We start from the raw sequence: 20990 nt of genomic DNA on the forward strand, positions 1-20990 counted from the left end.
TTGATAAGTAATGTAAGATAATCTTGGTGCTCTTCTAATAAATATTATTCTAAACAGTATTTCTTGTGAAGCCGTGTTATTGTGGGGGTGTTCATCTCATATACATGTGTACTGTATGGCCAGTAGTAATGTACATAACTCAGTAGTGGTTTAATGATACCATACTTATTCAATACAGTCAGGGAATTGTACCCCTCAGTTACAACTACTGTGCTGTTCTTTTTATCTACTTGTCTAAGGCTTTTGATACCGTCGATCACAGTGTCTTGCGCCAGCGTTTAATGGACGTTGGTTTGTCAGACCATGCAGTGTGGTGCTGGTTTACTAATTATCTCTCCAATCGCAAGCAATGTGTTCAGTTCAATGGCCTCTCCTCTAGCTTTCTGAATATCATGAATGGCGTGCCTCAAGATTCAAGAGTTTTATTCATCACATACATACCAGGGCATACAGTGAAATGCGGTTGGCCATGCCCGCTTCGATTGTGCAATAAAAACAATAGTAATAGTAGTAATAATAATAAAAAAGATAACTAGATTAGACATGGTAAATAGACATGTTAATAAATCGCTTAAAGGCACTGGATCCTATGTACATACCTATACAATGTGCAGTACCTCAAGGCTCTGTCCTAGGTCCTACCCTATTTACTATTTATATCAATGATGTGTCACATAGTTGTCTCTGCTTTTGAATGTCTGCAGTCTGCTTTCAATGCCATTCAGTCTAACCTGCTTTGTCTTAGACTGGTGTTGAACGCAGACAAAACCAAGGTCATGTTCTTTTCAAACAAAAAGAAGGTCCCAGCAGTTCTTCCTGGCATTTCATCGGACCAAGGGACTTCTATCGAAGTTGTGTACACCTATACATACTTAGGCCTTTTAATCGATGACAACCTTTGTTTTAAGTCCCATATTAACCACCTTTTTAAGAAATCAAAGTTAGGCTTCTTTTTTAGAAATAAGTTGTGTTTTTCTTTTAATGCCAGGAAACATCTTGTGGCTGCCACCTCCTTGCCTGTTTTAGATTGATAGATGTTCTGTACAAGGATTGATTGATTGGAAATTTGTTGTCAAGTTAGACGTGGTTATTTCTCATAACACACGCTCGTGATCCCAGAACCCGCCCACAACCGAATTACAATCACTCCGCCAGTTCGACTTTTTAGAAATGAAACCAAGATGGCGGACAATAATCTTTACGAATGGATGTGTTGATAGCGTCATAACGACTCATTCAAAAACGATTCTGTCATGTGGAATGTGTTAGTTTCTTACACAATGTTGGATTATGTAATTGGTTGGTCGTGACTCATTGTGGAACAAAATATAAATCGCGGGAAGTCTGTTTTGCCATTCGTCAAAAGGACACTCATTTCACTGTTAATAAAAATGTCAAGCAATCAATCAATCAATCCAATAACACACGCTCACTTCACTGTTAGACGGCATGCTTTGAAGCAGCTCGGAGGTGCATGCCATCTAAGAATGAAGTGAGCGTGTGTTATTGGAATGATTGATTGATTGAAAATGTTATTAATGTCCGCCTTGTTTCGAACTGGTTATGCTTAGGCCCTCTTTCGAAGTCGGTTATGCTTAGAGTTTATCTTTAGAGCAGGGCGATAGACCACCAGCCCTGATTCCAAACTCTAAGCATAACCGACTTCGAAAGAGGGCGACTTCGAAAGAGGGCCTAAGCATAACCAGTTCGAAACAAGGCGGACATTAATAAAACTTTGAATCAATCAATCAATCCAATAACACACGCTCACCTAAAACAGCGCACCACCGAGCTGCTTCTATAGAAAGTAGGTTAAAAAAAAATTCTCTTCTTTTTTTTACCTACTTTTTCTGCGGATGGTTGTGAATAAATCTCCATTATGCTTCAATTAATGTGTGTTTATTGTATAGCAATAAGGTTGGATGAATTCGGCAATTGTATAAAGATGTAAGCACTGTCTATCTGTAATACAATTTTCAATCAATCAATCATTCCAATAACACACGCTCACTTCATTCTTAGATGGAATGCCTTGAAACAGCGCTGCTTCAACACACGGAGGCAACGTCTCTTCTTCTTTTTTGGAACAACTTTTTCTGCGGATGGTTGTCAATAAATCTTCAATTAATGTGTGTTTATTGTATAGCAATAAGGTTGGATGAATGCGCCAATTGTATAAAAGCCATTACACCACGCGCAGTCGTGCGTTATGAGAATTAGGGCGCTTTCACATAATAGTTTTGGCGGACTCGGTGCGATTCGGGGGGTGAAGTTGCAACATTGTTGCATTCTTCATTTGGTTCGGTCTGCATTCACATTGCAATTTGTCAAGTGCACCAAACTTTCTGAACAATGTCACACGGTCGAAAAGGGCGCTCGTCTATTGGACACAATAGAGAGTGGAAATGTGTGTGCGTGACTGCGAGCCCTAACGTATGTGTGTGCGCGCGTGTGTGTGTGACTGCGAGCCCTCTGGACTACAAGTTTGCCTGGGTTAATGTTTCCATCATGGTGCAGGGCTAAAGAGCTCTGGCGTGAAGTGAAGAGAGAAACACTGTACTAGACACACAGAAATACAGACTCCAGATCAGCGGAGGCGTCACAATTTTCAGTCGGTGGCGGTGCTGGTGATGCCGTCTGATGGGTCTCATCTTCGAAAGACTCAACGATATGTTTCGGGCTGGATGTGGGTCTTGTGCCAAGTATAATATCCAGCCAGGTCATCATACCAAGGGAACTTGTCTTTCTCGTCCCCCGAACTCCTACTTTTTCGAAGCAAGTCAGACTTTAAATAGGCTAATTGTCTTTTCAGCTTGTTATTCGTTTTAACTTCTTTAATTCACATCTCCCTAGTCTGCAACAACACAACTGCAAGCCAATGCTCCGAGACACACCCACATATTTGTAATTGTTAGGCTATTTGAATCCACCATTTAGGGCTAACAGTGTATTCAAATAGCCTAACAAATCAAATGTAATATGTCTCGGAACATTGGCCCGCAGCTGCACCACTGCAAACCAAAGAAACATGAATCCAAAACTAAGTTTAGCCTATTCAATAGTTTTAGAAGGCTATAGCCAAAGTTGCCTTTTACGCACCGCATAGCCTATATTTTACGCACTGTGTTTAGCCTATTAAATAGTCTAATTGTTTTTTCAGCCCGTTATTCGTTTTAACTTTCAGCCTGTTCATAAATATGTGTTGTTAATTCAGTATTTAACTTCTTGAATTCACATAAATATGTGTTGTTAATTCAGTATTTAACTTCTTGAATTCATATTTATTTAGGCTATGCTAATTAAAAACACAAATGTTATGGACATCTCATTTAATTCTCTGCTTATTTATTAATATATTGCTGACGCAGTTTTTTTTATTTTGATGTGGCATTGATCCATTGTTCTATTGAAGCCCATTAACACCATCCTCTCGCTAAACAACTTGTACACTGCATTGTTTTTATGAGTGCCCACAAGTAGCTGTTTTAATTTGGTCTTCTGCCCATATTTCTATCAGGGCTTTCACCTCGTCATTCGCCCACGTCTGTCCACGAGACATGTTTACCGCGTGCTTGTTTTGCAGTGAATGCGCGCCGCGGTGTTTTGGGTTTGTGTTTTGTTTCCTTCTACCCAAGATGCACAGTCTATCAGGTCACTTCCTATATTTGGTCCGCGTTCGGTCCGATGAAGCAAACCGAGACCTACGTTTTCAGGCGGACCAGAGTTTGCGTGTTTGGTCCGCACCAGAGTTCGACTGAGCATTCACACCACCCCCAAAAAAGCGGACTATCCGAGAAAACTAACTCTGGTCCGATAGTCCGGACCAAACAGCTCTGGTGTGAAAGCACCCTTAGAGCATGCCTAGGGGGGTGTAACGACCACCCCTAGGCATGCTCTAATTTTCATAACGCACTCCTGCGCGTGATGTAATGCTTAAACACATCATTATACCCTCTACTCTCCACTGGTACTGCTTCATTTATAAATCTCTCCTTGGTCTGTTCCCTTCTTACTGTACCTTTTGTCCCTCATGGTGAAAAGACAGAGTAGCAGTCACAGGATCTTTTAACTCTGTACCATTTGCCTGCACAGAACTATGAAAAACTGCCTTTTCCTATTCTGCCCCATCTACATGGAACTTATTACAAAAGGAACCGAGGCTCCCGAACCGAATTTTCATTGGAGATCTTATACGCAATATTGAAATGGTATCCATAGGTGGGGGGGGGGGGCCCATTCTTGTTCTTCCTCTTAATTTAATTTATCTAGATTTTAGCCTTTCTTAAACTTTTAGATTCAAGATTCAAGATTCAAGATTCAAGAGTTTTAATTGTCACGGCATACAGGTATACAATGAAATGCGGCTGGTCTTGCCCGCGACGATGTGCAATACAGTGGTACAACATATAATAGAATCCAATAAAATACAGTGGTACAACATATTAATAGAATCCAATAAAACAGTGCAATAAACAGGTACATGGTGTGCCATCTCGGTATCTGTACATTAGTATTTACAGAGCATATAGGACATGCTAGTTAGCTTTAGTAGTGCAATACACTGTTCCTGATGTTATACTATTTTAAGTGGCCTTTCCTCTGGCCATAAGTGTGCGTGTGTGCGGCATGAGTGTTAAAGTGGCTGCTAGTGTGTGAGCGTGCTCAGCGTGCGTGTCGTGTATGTACTTGTGTGTGGATAGTTCAGTTTCTGTGTCTCTCAATGTTCATTGTTCAAGGCTCTGATGGCCTGGGGGAAGAAGCTTAGCCTAAGCCTCTCCGTCTTAGTCTCTAGAATTCGCAGGCGTCTGCCTGACCTCAGCAGCTGGAACAGGCTTTTAGTTGTGTTACTTGTCTTGTTTTTGTCTGGAACTTGTTTTATGTATTTGTTATGTTTGTTTGGTGGATCAGTTCACTCTTGTAAATGAGACTATGTCTCAATGAGATTTTTACCTGTATAAATAAAGGTTTGAAATGAAATGAAAAGCATCGTAAAAGGTGCTGAAAGTGGTATCTTTTGGTTAAAATAAGTGTTAAATATCTCTACAATCCGACAGCCATCACTGGTATAGAGTATTATACACATTGGTATAAACATATCTGGTATCTCATTCCAACTTCATCCAATCAGAATTTGTTTACTGCACTGGAAGATTATTCTACTTGTTTCAAGGACATATTTGCTTAAAACTAGTTTTTATTTCTTATTTTTGTCAGACCATTTTTGCAGTGTGGAGTTCTCTCTCCTGACCAAACACACTTTATCAGTGATGGCTGTGTGACTGTAGAGCTATTATTTTAACATGTAGACCATTTACTTTAACAGCAATGAATGCTCTTCACTGATAGATGTCACCAAAACAAAGAAAGATGAGGATCTACTTTCTTGCACTGTAATCATAACTACCTACCTCACCCTATAGTCTACCCATATATTACCGTTTACATACCTGTATGATAGCCATGTACAATAATTATATTATACTGTATATATATATTTATCTAAACTGTTGGACATATCTGCATATCCCTGTTCACATACCTGTATATATGATATCTATATCTGTATATATACCATACCCAATGAGTTATACCACTGGCCAGTATGGCTTACTACCATAGAATATTTATACCTGCTTCACCTGTTATACCTATTTATACCTGTATCACTGTACAGAATAATCATACTGTACATACATCAGTTTACCATATATTACTAGTAGCTTGTTATATATATCCCATTTAATCACTTGTACATTGTATATTGTTGATGCACTTTACCGTGCTGTGTGATAACAATACAAACACAATCTAATCTAATCTTGCGAAGGGATCACCACTTTAAATGCAATGATGAGTCAAACTTAGCTGAAGTGGTTATTAATTATGCCCATGTCCTCTCTAGTGCCCACCTTGTCTACAGTGGTTATTATGTCCCTGTCCTCTCTAGTACCCACCTTGTCTACAGTGGTTATTATGTCCATGTCCTCTCTAGTGCCCACCTTGTCTACAGTGGTTATTATGTCCCTGTCCTCTCTAGTACCCACCTTGTCTACAGTGGTTATTATGTCCATGTCCTCTCTAGTACCCACCTTGTCTACAGTGGTTATTATGTCCCTGTCCTCTCTAGTACCCACCTTGTCTGTAGTTTGTTTTCTGAGACCAGGGCAGCTCTGCTAGCAGCTTACTGAACATCCAGTCAGCCTCCTCTGTCTGAAGAAACCCTGGCAGCAGCTGCAGTCTACACACACACACACACACACACACACACACACACACACACGCACACGCACACGCACACGCACGAATGAATGAAAACTTTATTTAACAGATTGCAGAATGGGTACAATACAGTACGGCTCAATACACACAATTGTTAAGGGGATGCAGACCAGAGAAAGACGTTTGTCTTGTTTACATCAGGGTCCCCCATTTTCAATTCATAGTACACACATAGTACACACATGCATAAACACATTATATATTAACAACAGGGCTCAGTCCAGTATGTTCTATGGATATTAACAACATGGCTCAGCCTTGTATGTCAATAAGACTTAAGTCCTAGAAACTGGAAGTAAGGAAGCTAAACTGATGAGGGGACCTATACTCGACTAGTCTTTTCTAGATCGTTTCACTGGAATTTAGTTGCTAGGGGAACAGCTTGGACCCAAGAGTATTTCCTGTCTCCTACTGCATTAGCAAACACTGCAACAGGAAATAAACTCTGGCCCATTTGGACCAAAAACTGGTCAGTGCAATGAAAGTTAAACATATAAATTCTTACATGTTCATCAGTGTCTTGTTCATATTTGCCCAGCAGGTAAGTGGAGGAGAGGTTTACTAAAGGAGCTGTTGCATACTTGATAGAGGACTGCCATCTAGTGGACTTCACACTAACAACAGTAGTCCTCAGCATAGACTGGTCAGATACCAAGGTGTAGGGTGCCTATGATTGGTCAACTTATTTATTAAGGGTTCAAGCCCAAATGACTGAAACCCTTTTGTTTTTGTCAGATTTTTTAATTTTAATTTTATTTATTTTTCAGAAATCACACACGTCCAATTTACACAAAACTTGATACAAACACCCATCTATCCTCCGTCTACAAATTTGCCTCAAGAACCCATAAACTCCGCCATATCAGATTTTCCGGCATCTTTAAATCTTGTGGAAAAAAACACATGTTTGACATCTCCTCCTAATTCACAGGTCCAATTGCTACAAAATTGTATGTGGATCATTACTGGATCATGTATAAAGCTTGTTGCTATCTTATTGTGCTTTGAAGATATTCACCAATGAACGTGGCTCAGCACATAAATAGACCAAAGTCAACAAACGTTGGGCTGATCATCACAAATCTTCCAGGACATGTCCAGATAAGTACCAGAAACATTCCCTGAAATTTCCGTTCAAGTCGACCACTCGAGGGTGCTACAAATGCAGGAAATGTGTGTGGCATAGCCCAAATCAGACTATATCAAAGGTTTTTTGTCTAATCATTACAAAACTCACAGGACATGTTTCATAACACTGCTGAAGCATGTGTGTGAACTTATTGTACAATCCTAATGATCCATATTTTATTTTTTTAAATTACCGTGATTTGTGAATTCTATAGTCTACTCTAAATTAAACAATAATTTATATCACATAAAACATTCAGTGCCATTAAAAGGGGAATATTTAAATCAGATTTCATCCATCATTTCTGAAATATTTGAGAATGTTGACAGAAAAGTCAAGCTTTAGCTATCACACTTCCCAAGTAACCATGCAGTCTAATATGATCAATATCGATTGTATTGTTCAACATACCTAAGCTGATATAATATCCATTGTTGTCCAAAAGAGTCCCTTCTGAATGTTGTGATATAATTTACCCAGCCCTAATCTATACACAAAGGACAATACATCAAAGTGTTGGAAACACCAATTTGTCAATAAACTACTGAAAATGTCTCGGCAGAATCTCTACACCTTTACTCTCATTGAAAATGCAAGGACTATGAATATGCAAATTGCCAACGAGCACCCATTGATATTTACCAGGAATTCAAAGTCGGCATTTTATAAGTGTCAAGTTATCATATATTAGCCGATGATAGGTTTGACCCATTAGTGACATCACACATGCAACTCAGTACAGAGTACAGAGATACTCTCCCTTTCCAGGGGAAGATTGTTAAAAAGGTGCAAAAATAACAATATGTATAGTCAAAAGTCATGGCTCCAACAGGAGTTAACCATAAATAAAACCACATTTTGGAGTGGAGGGTATTTTAAATATCAAGACCCGCTTACCTGGACACTCCTGAAGGTGTGTGGCTGATCTCATGGACGCCATCCTTCCTGTCCAACCGCAAAGTGATGCTTGTTAATAATGAGGCATGTTAAAGGTACTATAAATAACAAAGAGCACCGGCAGCATGTCATTTATCCAACCAGGTGCATTCCACGCGGGGAAATGGGAAGTAGAGAGGGGAGTGTCGACGGAAATATTATCATGTCATTATACATCTGTGTTACAATGTGTATTATTATTTATTTTTTTTTATCTTTTTCCCCCTCCTTTTTCCTCCGATTTTCTCCCATCCCAATGTTAGTCGTTATGCCAATTCCCAATCCCCTTCCTGGTCGCTGCACACTTACCCCCCACAGTCGGTCTGGGAGAGTGGAGGCTATCACGTGCTTCCTCCGACACACGTCTAGCCAATCAACAGCTTCTTTTCACCTGGCAGCGCAGACTCTCACTGAGAGGGTGTAACGTGTGGAAGGATCACACTACCCCCCTTAGATCCTATCCGCGCTGAGCAGGCGCCCCGACCGAACTGTAGGAGTCACTGTTTACAACGACCCGGACCCACCCCGCCAGCTTTCCCACCCTCTAATACTGCCAATTGTATTAGTGTGAACGGCCAGCCAAGCTGGTGACAACGCCGGGAGCTGGATTCGAACAGGCGAATCCAGCGTCTCCGGCGTTGGTGACGAACGCAATCTCCGCTACACCACCTGACCGCCCCTTTACAATGTGTATTCTATCATAACGGCCCAGACTACTAGGTCACAGGGTGTGTGTGTCTCTTTAGAGATCCCAAGGTTATGGGAACTGTTAGACGAAGCTGTTTTTCTTCTATGCTGGAGCCATAACATAGTCGTGTTATTAATTTCCCTAACGGGGCCCATTTTGTTTACCTCTTTATCATAGATGTCATTTCATGTATTTAATTGTATGTTTGACCAGAGCTCGCTCTCACTTCTTGGTCAGACGCTTGTGTTCACTGTGGTTTCTGATTATGAACTGAGCATCCTTGTATGGCCATAATGAGGAAATAAATCTATGATCATTTCTATTCAGCTTTGGACTCAGCACAGCGGACTAAGCGTCTGTCTACCACCGCAGAGACACTGGTATCGAATCCGGCTGTCAGCGGTGCCTCCGGCTTGGTTGGTCGTCATACTGGCACAATTGGCAGTGGGAGGGAAGCCGGTGGGTGGTATTCTGGTCGTTGTAAACAGCGACTCCTACAGGTCGGTCAGGGCGCCTGCACAGCGAGGGAGGGAAATGGGGAAGGTAGTGTGACCTGCCACGCGTTACACTTCACCAATGAGAGTCCTCGTTGCCAGGTGAAAAGAGGCTGCTGGCTGTCTCCTATGTATCGGAGGAAGCATCTGATAGACTTCAGGGCTCCCTAGACCGACCAGTGGGGGGCACATGCGTGCAATGACCAGGAAGGGGAGGGGGGAATTGGTATAACGACTAAATTGGGATGGGATAACTTTTTGGGAAATTAGCTTATTTGGACATTTATTGCTAGAAGGAGGGGGAGGGAGAGCACGCGTCAAGAGAGCGCACAACGTGAATAGAGCCCCACTGGGCACTGTATTACTGAATAGAGCCCCACTGGGCACTGTATTACTGAATAGAGCCCCACTGGGCACTGTATTACTGAATAGAGCCCCACTGGGCACTGTATTACTGAATAGAGCCCCACTGGGCACTGTATTACTGAATAGAGCCCCACTGGGCACTGTATTACTGAATAGAGCCCCACTGGGCACTGTATTATTCTGAATAGAGCCCCACTGGGCACTGTATTACTGAATAGAGCCCCACTGGGCACTGTATTACTGAATAGAGCCCCACTGGGCACTGTATTACTGAATAGAGCCCCACTGGGCAGTGGGCACTGTATTATTCTGAATAGAGCCCCACTGGGCACTGTATTACTGAATAGAGCCCCACTGGGCAGTGGGCACTGTATTACTGAATAGAGCCCCACTGGGCACTGTATTACTGTATAGAGCCCCACTGGGCACTGTATTATTCTGAATAGAGCCCCACTGGGCACTGTATTATTCTGAATAGAGCCCCACTGGGCACTGTATTACTGAATAGAGCCCCACTGGGCACTGTATTATTCTGAATAGAGCCCCACTGGGCACTGTATTATTCTGAATAGAGCCCCACTGGGCACTGTATTACTGAATAGAGCCCCACTGGGCACTGTATTACTGAATAGAGCCCCACTGGGCACTGTATTACTGAATAGAGCCCCACTGGGCACTGTATTATTCTGAATAGAGCCCCACTGGGCACTGTATTACTGAATAGAGCCCCACTGGGCACTGTATTACTGAATAGAGCCCCACTGGGCACTGTATTACTGAATAGAGCCCCACTGAGCACTGTATTACTGAATAGAGCCCCACTGGGCACTGTATTACTGAATAGAGCCCCACTGAGCACTGTATTACTGAATAGAGCCCCACTGGGCACTGTATTACTGAATAGAGCCCCACTGGGCACTGTATTATTCTGAATGCTCGCCTCCCCTCTGGCTTTTCATTACAGTTTGTAACAGAAACACGCGTATGGCCCGCGCTCCATTACATTTCTGAGGTGTTGTGCAGTCAGAGGGGAGGCTGAGCTGGTCGCTGCACAGTGGCGGACTCAGGCTGTTTAAAGGGCAGGGGTGAAAAGAATAAAAAAGGGCACCTACTGCACAACATGGGATCAGCGAGTGAAAAGCTATGATGCGTCATGTATGGTGAAATACTCTTCATCCTTGATTAACATTATGTAGGCCTAGCCTAGGCAATCCAGATTAAAAGTATATAAATATAAAATAAATGTTCTCGCCACTCAAAAGGGCCCTTTAGTGTGACATTTCTCAACTATGGGGGCACATGGTCAAGTTTAGACCATTGGAAGGGCACCAATGGGGCACGTCCTGTCGTTTTTCGCCACTCAAACGGGCACTTTTTTCAACTGTGGGGGCACCAGGGGGGGCGGCAGTGTCGCTGCGCCTTTTTGACCCTCCCTGTATTTGCAGCAGAGCTGCTTGTTCATTTTTTTTATGTACACAAAAAAAAAGGCTCTCCAGAGGGGCAACTCAGCCAATCAGAGTAAACGGGCCGTTGCCCGGGCAACAATAGCCCGTACCTGTGCACATCGCTGGCGTGCATAACACAACATAACAGGGTCACAGCTTTCTGATGAGAGCAGAACACTTCTATATGGTTTCTACTGTGGTCCATGATCACTCACCCACCCCCACATAACCAAAGACCCCCCCCCCCTCCCTCAAAGGGTTTACAGGCAGGTAGGGAATGAAGATGAATAGAACTACTTACTCGATCACCTTCTCTACTGGGATTTCTCGTACAGGCTGAGGTGAGGAGAAGAGAGGGAGGGTTAGCAGCACTTCACTAAGGGCTATACTTACTTATACTATTAGAACTATTAGAAATGTCTGACTCTTAACCACTAAGTGTGTCTGACTCTTAACCACTAAACCACTAAACCCTGCACGGACTATAACTTATATCATGACCGATGGGGTATACAGACCCTCATCTGCACCTCTGTGTATATGGTTTACTTTTATTCATAGTATATATAGTATATATTCAGAGTATATATGAACATGTTTTATTGCCTATATTCATTGTAACATATTTTTTACCTTTATTTTACCAGGTAGTCACTTGATATATTATGACCGAGTGAGTGAGTGAGTGAGTGAGTGAGTGAGTGAGTGAGTGAGTGAGTGAGTGAGTGAGTGAGTGAGTGAGTGAGTGAGTGAGTGAGTGAGTGAGTGAGTGAGTGAGTGAGTGAGTGAGTGAGTGAGTGAGTATCCAACGACCTGCACATAGCAAACTGAAGAAGTGAAAACTCCCCCAGACCTCAAATCAATTACAGGATCTGGGTCCAGCCTCATGTGAGACTGGGGGGGGGGGGGGTCGCTGGAGAAAAATACAATACATTTTCTTCTCCATTAGGGAACATGCTTCTCTGTGCTAAGATGAATTTGGAAAATCCAGTCGATTTGATACCCGACATGTTAGCTCTTTCTTGATATCGGATTTTAGCATTGGGGAAAATCTCAAATTCCAACACGATTCTTTTAGCTTTGTAAAGGGGCCCAATATCCAACACCAGTGTCAGTACAGAACACGTAGATCCCAAGTGACCAATGTTCCTAAAAACTACAGTATGTTAGTAAATCCCTTTCTCACATTCCCTCTTTACCTTGGTGGGCTGGTGAAACTCATATGTCCGCTGCTGTCCGACTCCCCATGTCACAGGTGCTGGGTTGGCGCTTATGGGTTGCAGATTGTCAGGAACAGTTCCTGTTTAAAAAAGATTTAAATAAAAAAAATAAAGGGGACCTATTGTGAAAATGATATCCATCTTCTTGTCCGACTCTGGAGAAGACGGGCGCATTTCCCAGAATGTTGCCGTGTTCTTTTAAAAGGAAGGCTGGGATAAAGAGGAAACTGAGACGTGGAACTCCCTAGCTACTTCCGTCACCAGCTCTTGGGAAATAAGCAGACCTGCTGGGACTTACTTATACCAGTAAGAGTATAGGAGGCTAATTTGATTGAGCAACTGATTTGCCATGTTTAGGGTTAGACCTGCATGAGACTGCTCTGAATAAGGTATGTGGATTGTAGACATGCATCTGGATATCAGCTTCACGACTGTATGACTAACAGATCAGGAGATTCACAGATTTGAAGTTTGGCCTGGTGATGGCGCTAGAGGAAAAGTAATGGGGTCACCGAAATCAATATGGTTCTTCCTCTTGGGGTCATGAATGTGCACCGCAAATTTGAAAAGATTCGAAGGAAAGCTATTTCAAGACACGTTTATTTTGAAAATGTAAAGTTTGGCCAAATGGTGGCGCTAGATAAAAGGTCATGGGGTCACCAGAATCAATGATGTTGCTGCGGCGGTCAGCGCGAATCCATGATGTCCCGACACAGTCGTTCAGGATATAATTCATCGTCGCTTTGGTCTTAGTTGACAGACTTGTTAGTTGATTAGTTATCTATAAAGTCTTCATTTTTATTTCAGGCTGAATGAGTTGCATCCTGAAACATGAACAGCATATCTCTGGTGACCACTACATTTTAAAGAGGTCCTTCTGCATGATTGCACAACGTGGTAAACACAATTTTTTACGATTTCTCAATCAAATCAACTAATCGATTAGTTGACAAAGTCCTAAGGATGCACTGATACAGATACAGATATCGGTCTGATACCAGGCTAAAATAGGGTATCTGTAACTGAGGGGTACAATTCCCTGACTGTATTACTAGATATGATACTTACTACCACTACCTTTGTACTTAATATTCGGCCACCCAGTACACGGCATAAATATATTATCATAAACACTCTCACGTAGATGAAACGGATCCAACACAAATGTACGAAGTCGAAGTATGCGTTTATTACTACACAGCAATGGTGTGTAGAGCAAGCACTTAATCACTTAATTACATTTATGAATTGAAATAGTATGCACTTTTATGGCAAAGAGTATTCGTCGGTATATCAATAGAGAATGTCCAATCTCTGATGGCGCAGGTGGTAAATATACGACCTGGAATAGTTAAGGAATAACAGCAATGATACTTTAATGATTATATACTAGATACACTAAGGGGGGGTTAATCCGGTCGCTTGTAAGCCGACAGGAGTAGGAGGGGGGGGGGGTAGAATCCGGCTGCCTCGTCCGGCCAAGGGTATCCCAGGTGAACCCACTGTAGTGCCGTTCAATGCGCCGGCGATCCTTGGACCACAGATGAAAGCAGGTGGACTCTTTGTGGGCCGGCTCTCTCCGGTCCACGGGGGAGAGACGTGAAGCGACCTCGTCTTGCAGAGCGTCTCCTCACCTTGCGTCCTCTCCAGGGGGGGGGGTTCCAACACACGGCAGTGTCGGGGGTCTTTATCCATGGAATAATCAAAGTATACAAAGCATAATCCGTGCCTGGGAAGGCGGGCTGTCGTCGGTAGAATAATCCGGTATACAGGTCCACTCGCTCGTCGGCTCTGGGGCTCCTCGGGTGCAGCTTCACATGGGGTCAACCACCCTGGGTAAGCAGCCAGTTCTCTGCCCGAAACGATGGGGTACTGACTACGGTAGTATTCTCACCGCACGAAGCACTATATATTAACAGACTATTATTAGCTTAATAGACTACGTCCAACTCGACGATATAGTGCCAAATATGACTATTCAAATATTAATATACACGATGTCTCAATACCGATGGTAGGCAAACTTGGCCTTACTCCCACACGTGGCGTCGCGGGGAGGCTTTACGTCTGTGACTCTATTGGAGGGTAAGAAACTGGACTGAAAAGAAAATCCTACTTTAGTAGCGCAGTATATATACGCACTATGAACAAATAGTCCCATTAGTGGTGCGGTAGCCAGATTCCTACGCGGAACTAGGACTTGTACGTTTGAACTGGGTCTGAGGGGTATGGCAGCCTGGCACCAAGGTCTCGACCAATAGTAGAATGGAGACTATTATGGGATGTTCAGTAGGCTAGAATGGATATTCAATGCATATTGTACAAGGAATATACAAGGGATATCAGGGAATATTAGAGAATATACAAATACAATTAAATATATATATATAAATAAATATATATATTCGGTTTAATCTGGCCCTTCACAACAGTATCTGTATCTGAGAATGTCCCCAATATTAAAATTAGATACCACGAGCCACGTGTAACATAATTTAGAATCCACGAGCCACGTGTAACATAATTTAGAATCCAAAGCAAAGTGAATTGATTTACTGCATTTTTGACAGAGGCATGTTACTGTAGATCTCTCTAACGGAAAGAAATTGATTACAGCTCAGTAATTTTTGTCTAATGACCCCAAATCGAATCTATACTGTTCAGTAAAAGCGATGGATCAGATCGGTATTCTCTATCAGCCGATACTGAACGTTTTTAGTAGGGATGCACCGATCCGACTTTTTCAGTCCCGATACCGATACCTGGGCCTTTGGGTATCGGCCGATATCGAGTACCGATCCGATACTCATTGTTCAATTAATAAACTGTATGCCTCACTGTGTGGAAGAGACTGGGATCATTATTTTGTGCAAGGCAACATCAGGCTTGACTTAAAACATTACTTTCCTAACTTAGTGAAACAAAATGTGACAAATTAACACATAGATATAAATGTACTGAATTGTTATTATTTCATTTATAATTATATTATAATAATAAAATAAATTCCGATATATATATATATATTATTATTTATTTATTTTTTCGATCCCGATCCAGCTATTTTAGTCCTATCGGGGCCAATATCAATATTGGATCGGTGCATCCCTAGTTTTTAGAGCTCGGAATCTGTACCAGCAGTGTAAAAGGTGGTATCAGTGCATCCCTACCTATCTATTACTCAATTAAGAATGTCTTTACTCGAGGACGGCCCTAGTCTGCTACTAATCTGACTTGCCTACCTGTTGGCCGTGGATGTTTTGGCGTCTGTGTGGCCCAGGAGCCCTGGATTCTGGCACGTTGGCGTTTATCAGACATCACATCTAGAAGAAAAATGTTAACAGAACATTAGGATCAGATCAAAATAATGGTACAAAAATAAAATAAAGCCCATGCAAGCAATTTAGGAGCATGAGTTGGGAAGAATAATGCCCGTTCTTACTTTTAAATGTCAAGTTGCACCGTTACTCCATTAAAGGTTTTCTTGATAAATGATAAGATTAAGAAGAATGTGAATACCAGGAAAGCAGCAGGACCGGACGTCATCCCCGGAGGACGCGTCCTAAAAGCCGACCAACTGGCCGCGGTATTCACTGACATATTCAACCTGTCCCTAGAACAGTCTGAGGCCACGCTACAGGACGCACTCGATGGCGTCGACTGGGGAATGCTCCAGGCGAGCTCCAGTGACGTCAGTGTTCGCTGATGTTGTTGTTAGCTTTATAGCAACGCTAGCTGACGGTATTGTCCCCACAAAAAAGGTGCAGGTTTTCCCAAACCAGATACCGTGGGTGGGCAATTCCATACGAGTGGCCCTGAATGCTCGCACCACTGTTTATAACCTGGGCAGAGCCTCAGGAAATATGGATGAGTATAAGGTTACTAAAGCTTGCTAAGAGGACATACGCTGGCAAGATAAGAGGCACAAATGGCCCAGAACGACACAAGAGGTTTATGGCGAGGACTACGGATGATAACGGACTACAAAGTCAGCGTCCACTCAATACCATCATACATACTAGTACGCAACTCAATAGGGAGTGCCGACGGTAGACGCGGACCAACTCAACTCCTTTTACACGCGGTTCGGTGCAAACAGTAACGACGCTAGCTCACCGGCTAACGACGTCACTGACGCACCGGTCGTCGTGGAGGGTGGGGCCCGGGGGCATCCGCGGGGGACACTCTCTCATTGACGGAACACAGTGTGAGAAGAGCATTTATGCGGGTGAATTCCAGAAAAGCAGCTGGCCCAGATGGGATAACAGGACGGATACTTAAGTCCTGTGCTAACCAGCTAGCCCCAGTGTTCACCACCATATTTAATCTATCCCTGGCTGAGTCTGTGGTCCCTGCCTGCTTCAAGGTGTCCACTATAATCCCGGTACCAAAGAAATCCTCCCCAGCAGGTCTTAATGACTACAGACCGGTGGCACTCACACCTCTGTGGTCATGAAATGCTTTGAGAGGCTGGTTAAGGATTACATTTGTGCCTCCCTACCCAGTGATATGGACCCTTTGTAATTTGCATACAGGTCAAACAGGTCCACTGACGATGTAGTCTCTCAGGTACTACACAACACCCTCTCTCACCTAGACAGCCAGAAGGGGGGCTATGTGAGAGACTGTTGTTCATTGACTAATAGCTCAGCGTTCAACACCATAGTCCCCACCAGACTGGTGGACAAGCTGATTGAGCTGGGTCTGAGCTCCGCTCTGAGCGCCTGGATACTGGACTTTGAGTGAAAGGCCTCAGGCGGTCAGGGTGGGGGGTCAGACCTCCAACACCATCACCCAGAGTATCGGGTCCCCCCAGGGCTGTGTTCTGAGCCCCCTGCTGTATTCACTCTACACACATGACTGTGTGGCCAAGTTCAGCTCCAACTCCATAGTGAAGTTTGCGGATGACAGAGTGGTGGTGGGGCTGATCTCTGACAATGACGAGAAGGCCTACCGGGAGGAGGTTGAGGTACTGGAACGCTGGTGCCAGGACAACAGCCTGCTCCTGAACATTGGTAAAACCAAGGAGCTGATTGTGGATTTTAGGAGAACACAGCAGGGGACACACACACCACTGTGGATAAACGGGGCTACCGTGGACAGGGTGAGCAGCTTTAAGTACCTGGGGGTCCACATCTCAGAAGACCTGACATGGACAACACACATAGATTAGACTCAGTCGTAAAGAAGGCGAAGCAGCGCCTCTACCACCTGAGACAGTTAAGGAAGTTCAGAGTATCGGGGAAGATACCCCAGTCCTTCTACTCCGGAGCTGTAGAGAGCATCTTGACTGGAAACATCACTGCCTGGTATGGAAACAGCAAGGTACAGGACAAGAAGGCCCTACAGGGAGTGGTGCGCTCAGCTGAGCGTACTACGGGTATTGCACTACCACCCCTGCAGGTCTTATATAACAAGAGGTGCAAATCCAGAGCCTGCAGAATAATGAAAGACCCTCACCACCCCAACAACAGCCTGTTCAAGCTGCTGAGGTCAGGCAAACGCCTGCGCACACCAGCAACTAGGACAGAGACTTCGGCTCAGCTTCTTCCCCCAGGCCATCAGAATCTTGAACACTGAACTCTCCACACACACAAGCACACATGAGCACACACATACTGTATACGCTCACACTCACACACTAACAGTCACTTTAACACGAACACACACACACACTGCACACGCTCACACTCAAGGGTCACTTTAGTTTACACAATGAAAAGGTCATTTAATTTTTTTTTTTTAAGAACGGGAGTGGTTCTTGTATAGTAAATACAGTAGATGGATATAGCAAGATAGCATAAGGATGTAACTGTATTGTATAGTATAGTAGTGTACATAAGACCCAGTGCCTCATCGCAGGACCTTAGCATGTCTTTTACCATGCTTTTTGTAAACTGTATGTACCTGTTATGTCTTATTCTTATTACTTGTATTATTGGCATTGCACAATCGCTGCGGGCATGACCCCCCGCATTTCACAGTATGCTTATTATTGCTTGTATGCCGTCACTTGACTTGACTTGACTAACGCCAACATCAACCCACGAGCAAGACGCAGCTGTGGACGCTGCTAAGAACACAGTAAGAGCGGATAATAACTCCCCTCAACCACTGAAGACATACAGCTAGAAAACACATTTCAGTCACTACCTGACGAGCCTACATCACCAGGAGGACGGGGCTCAGATGTCAGTCCCACTAGAGACACACGCGATCAGGACAGAGGACTGCAGCAGCAACAGCAACAACAGGGCCAGACTCACTGGAGGAACCTCTTCTTCGTCTTTGAAATGTCCGGCAGTATGGCGCATTACTGCCCTCCGCTGGACGTATTCAATAGTATCCATCTGCAGAACGTCAGCCCAGCACTCTCAGTCCCCGCGCTGTCAGGCCCCACGCTGTGAGGCCCCTCAGATTGCAGAATGGGTACAGTACAGTAAAAAACTACCTGTGGGTTGTCCAGCTTTGACAAATCGCAAATGCAGTTACTGGTAAGATACCGACACACATCCCAATGCTTTTGTCCTCCAGACACACGCCGTTCCAAATATTATTAAAGATATTTCCACTACTCCAAATCAAGAAAAACGAATTAATACAAATAGACATAGTGTCAGTGTAACGATCAGATCCTAACCCAACCCCCTCCAATGTACAGTAAGTGTCCTAACCCAATAATACACAAGACCCTCTTCTTGGGACCAAGTAAGGTTTCATCGATAATCCAATGTACAGTTACCCCCCCTGATGTAAACAAGACGAAAGTCTTTCTCTGGTCTGCATCCCCTTAACAATTGTGTGTATTGAGCTGTACTGTACTGTACCCATTCTGCAATCTGTTAAATAAAGTTTAAATAAACGCATCGCAGATCTGCCCGCACAGGGCGGGTGGCGCTGCTGAGCGGGCCTGTGACGGTCTCGTGACCCAAATTCCTGAGGGGCCTGACAGCGTGGGGCCTGACAGCGCAGGGACTGAGAGTGCTGGGCTGACGTTCTGCAGATGGATGCTTCTCAACGTATTTCGAGAAATAAATAACTCATGTTAATTGATTGATTGAAAACGTTATATTCTTTATATTCTCCTATAGAAGTCTGTGTCGTGCAAGAATTTCAGATCGGCTTCGGTGATCAGTTGGTGAATCTCATTCAGGCCAAAGAAAGAGTCATCCATTTTCAATTCATCAAGACATTTATGACATACAAGACATGTACTGTTTAAAGGGGAACTATCTTATAAATGGCCTTTTTCAGTGTTTAGCATTGTTTCCTAGCTATGTGGACTTATATTAATATGATCTATGTCTCTAATTCTCATATTGGCGCATTCTTCCAATTCTCCTCTCACAATATTCACCCTCACTGAACTGAGTCATCTGAAAATGTGATGATTTGTGATGTCAGAGAGACTCAGCTGCATAATAATGTGGCTGTGTAGCATCAGGCCACACAGTGGTTTAGGAGCCCAGCCTCAAAACGGCTCGAGATCTTGAGGCAGAAAAATGCTGTTTTTGAGGACTTGATTAGAAATACAAAACAATGAATTAAAAAAAATTATAATTACAGATGTGTTCCATAAACTCACAGGAATTGTGTAAAAGTGCCCAAATAGTGAAAGAAATAGTAAAATAGTTCCCCTTTAAGAAAAAGAGATCATAAAAAATTAGGGCTGTCAAAGTTAATGCTTTAACTTTGGAGATTAATTTAAATTATTTAAAGTGTTAAAAATGTATCTAGATTAATCTATGGAGTGAAAAATTTTCAATGTTCTGAACTTTCAGCAGTATCTTTGCTTGTTCTTTTTTTGCATTGACTCATGCACCTTTTTGAAAATCATCTGACATGAAGATGGAACACATTTTTGTTGTTAATATGATTTATATTACTGGTAGTTCATACAAGACATGATCGTCCTCTAAGCCAATCTGCACTTTAACATAGGCCTGGGTTGTTTTTATTTCGGTTAGCACCGCGGATATAAGAAAGAGGTCTAGCTGAGTCAATGTTGATGGTTTTGTTGAACATTTCTATATTTCACAGGAGAGAAACTGTATTCAAAGAAAGCTATTAAAATAGTTTTTGAATCTAAATACTTTCTTTGTGTTGATTTTACATTAATTCCATGCTTTTACTCAATGAAATATCTGTTACAAGCTTCGGTCTTAAGTAGAAAAATGCGATTTTTAATCTAGATTAATTACAGAAAATTGTGAGATTAATTAGTACATTTTTTATCTATTTTTTTTTTATCTATTGACGGCACTGTAGTGTATCTTGTAGACCAGGCCCATTGGAAGTTGCTGTACTCTGTCGTCTACTCTAAGCCATCCTAGGTTGTCAAAGTGGGCAGGGTGAGGTGGATTCTAGGAGTAAGGTCAAGCATGTAGTCTGACCAGTTTGTTTTGTGATGTTTGTAATTTAGTTTTTAGCGCC

At 42.9% G+C, this 20990-nt stretch overlaps 1 protein-coding gene across 1 annotated transcript in view; it reads right to left on the reverse strand.

Annotated features, from left to right (window-relative positions):
• The window catches only part of alkbh3 (alkB homolog 3, alpha-ketoglutarate dependent dioxygenase), a 40933-nt gene extending 22094 nt beyond the window's left edge, over positions 1-18839 (reverse strand). Inside the window, exons 1-6 of the mRNA XM_084334665.1 lie at positions 18711-18839; positions 15800-15880; positions 12537-12637; positions 11639-11673; positions 8306-8353; positions 6135-6238 (exon numbers count right to left, since the gene is read on the reverse strand). Coding sequence (XP_084190791.1) covers positions 6135-6238; positions 8306-8353; positions 11639-11673; positions 12537-12637; positions 15800-15875 — 364 coding nt within the window. The 5' untranslated portion in view covers positions 15876-15880; positions 18711-18839. The remainder of the gene's footprint in view (positions 1-6134; positions 6239-8305; positions 8354-11638; positions 11674-12536; positions 12638-15799; positions 15881-18710) is intronic.
• Between the last annotated feature and the right edge of the window lie 2151 nt (positions 18840-20990).

The sequence above is a fragment of the Notolepis coatsorum genome (genome assembly GCF_963971535.1).
Source record: "Notolepis coatsorum genome assembly, chromosome: 18".
Taxonomy (NCBI): domain Eukaryota; kingdom Metazoa; phylum Chordata; class Actinopteri; order Aulopiformes; family Paralepididae; genus Notolepis; species Notolepis coatsorum.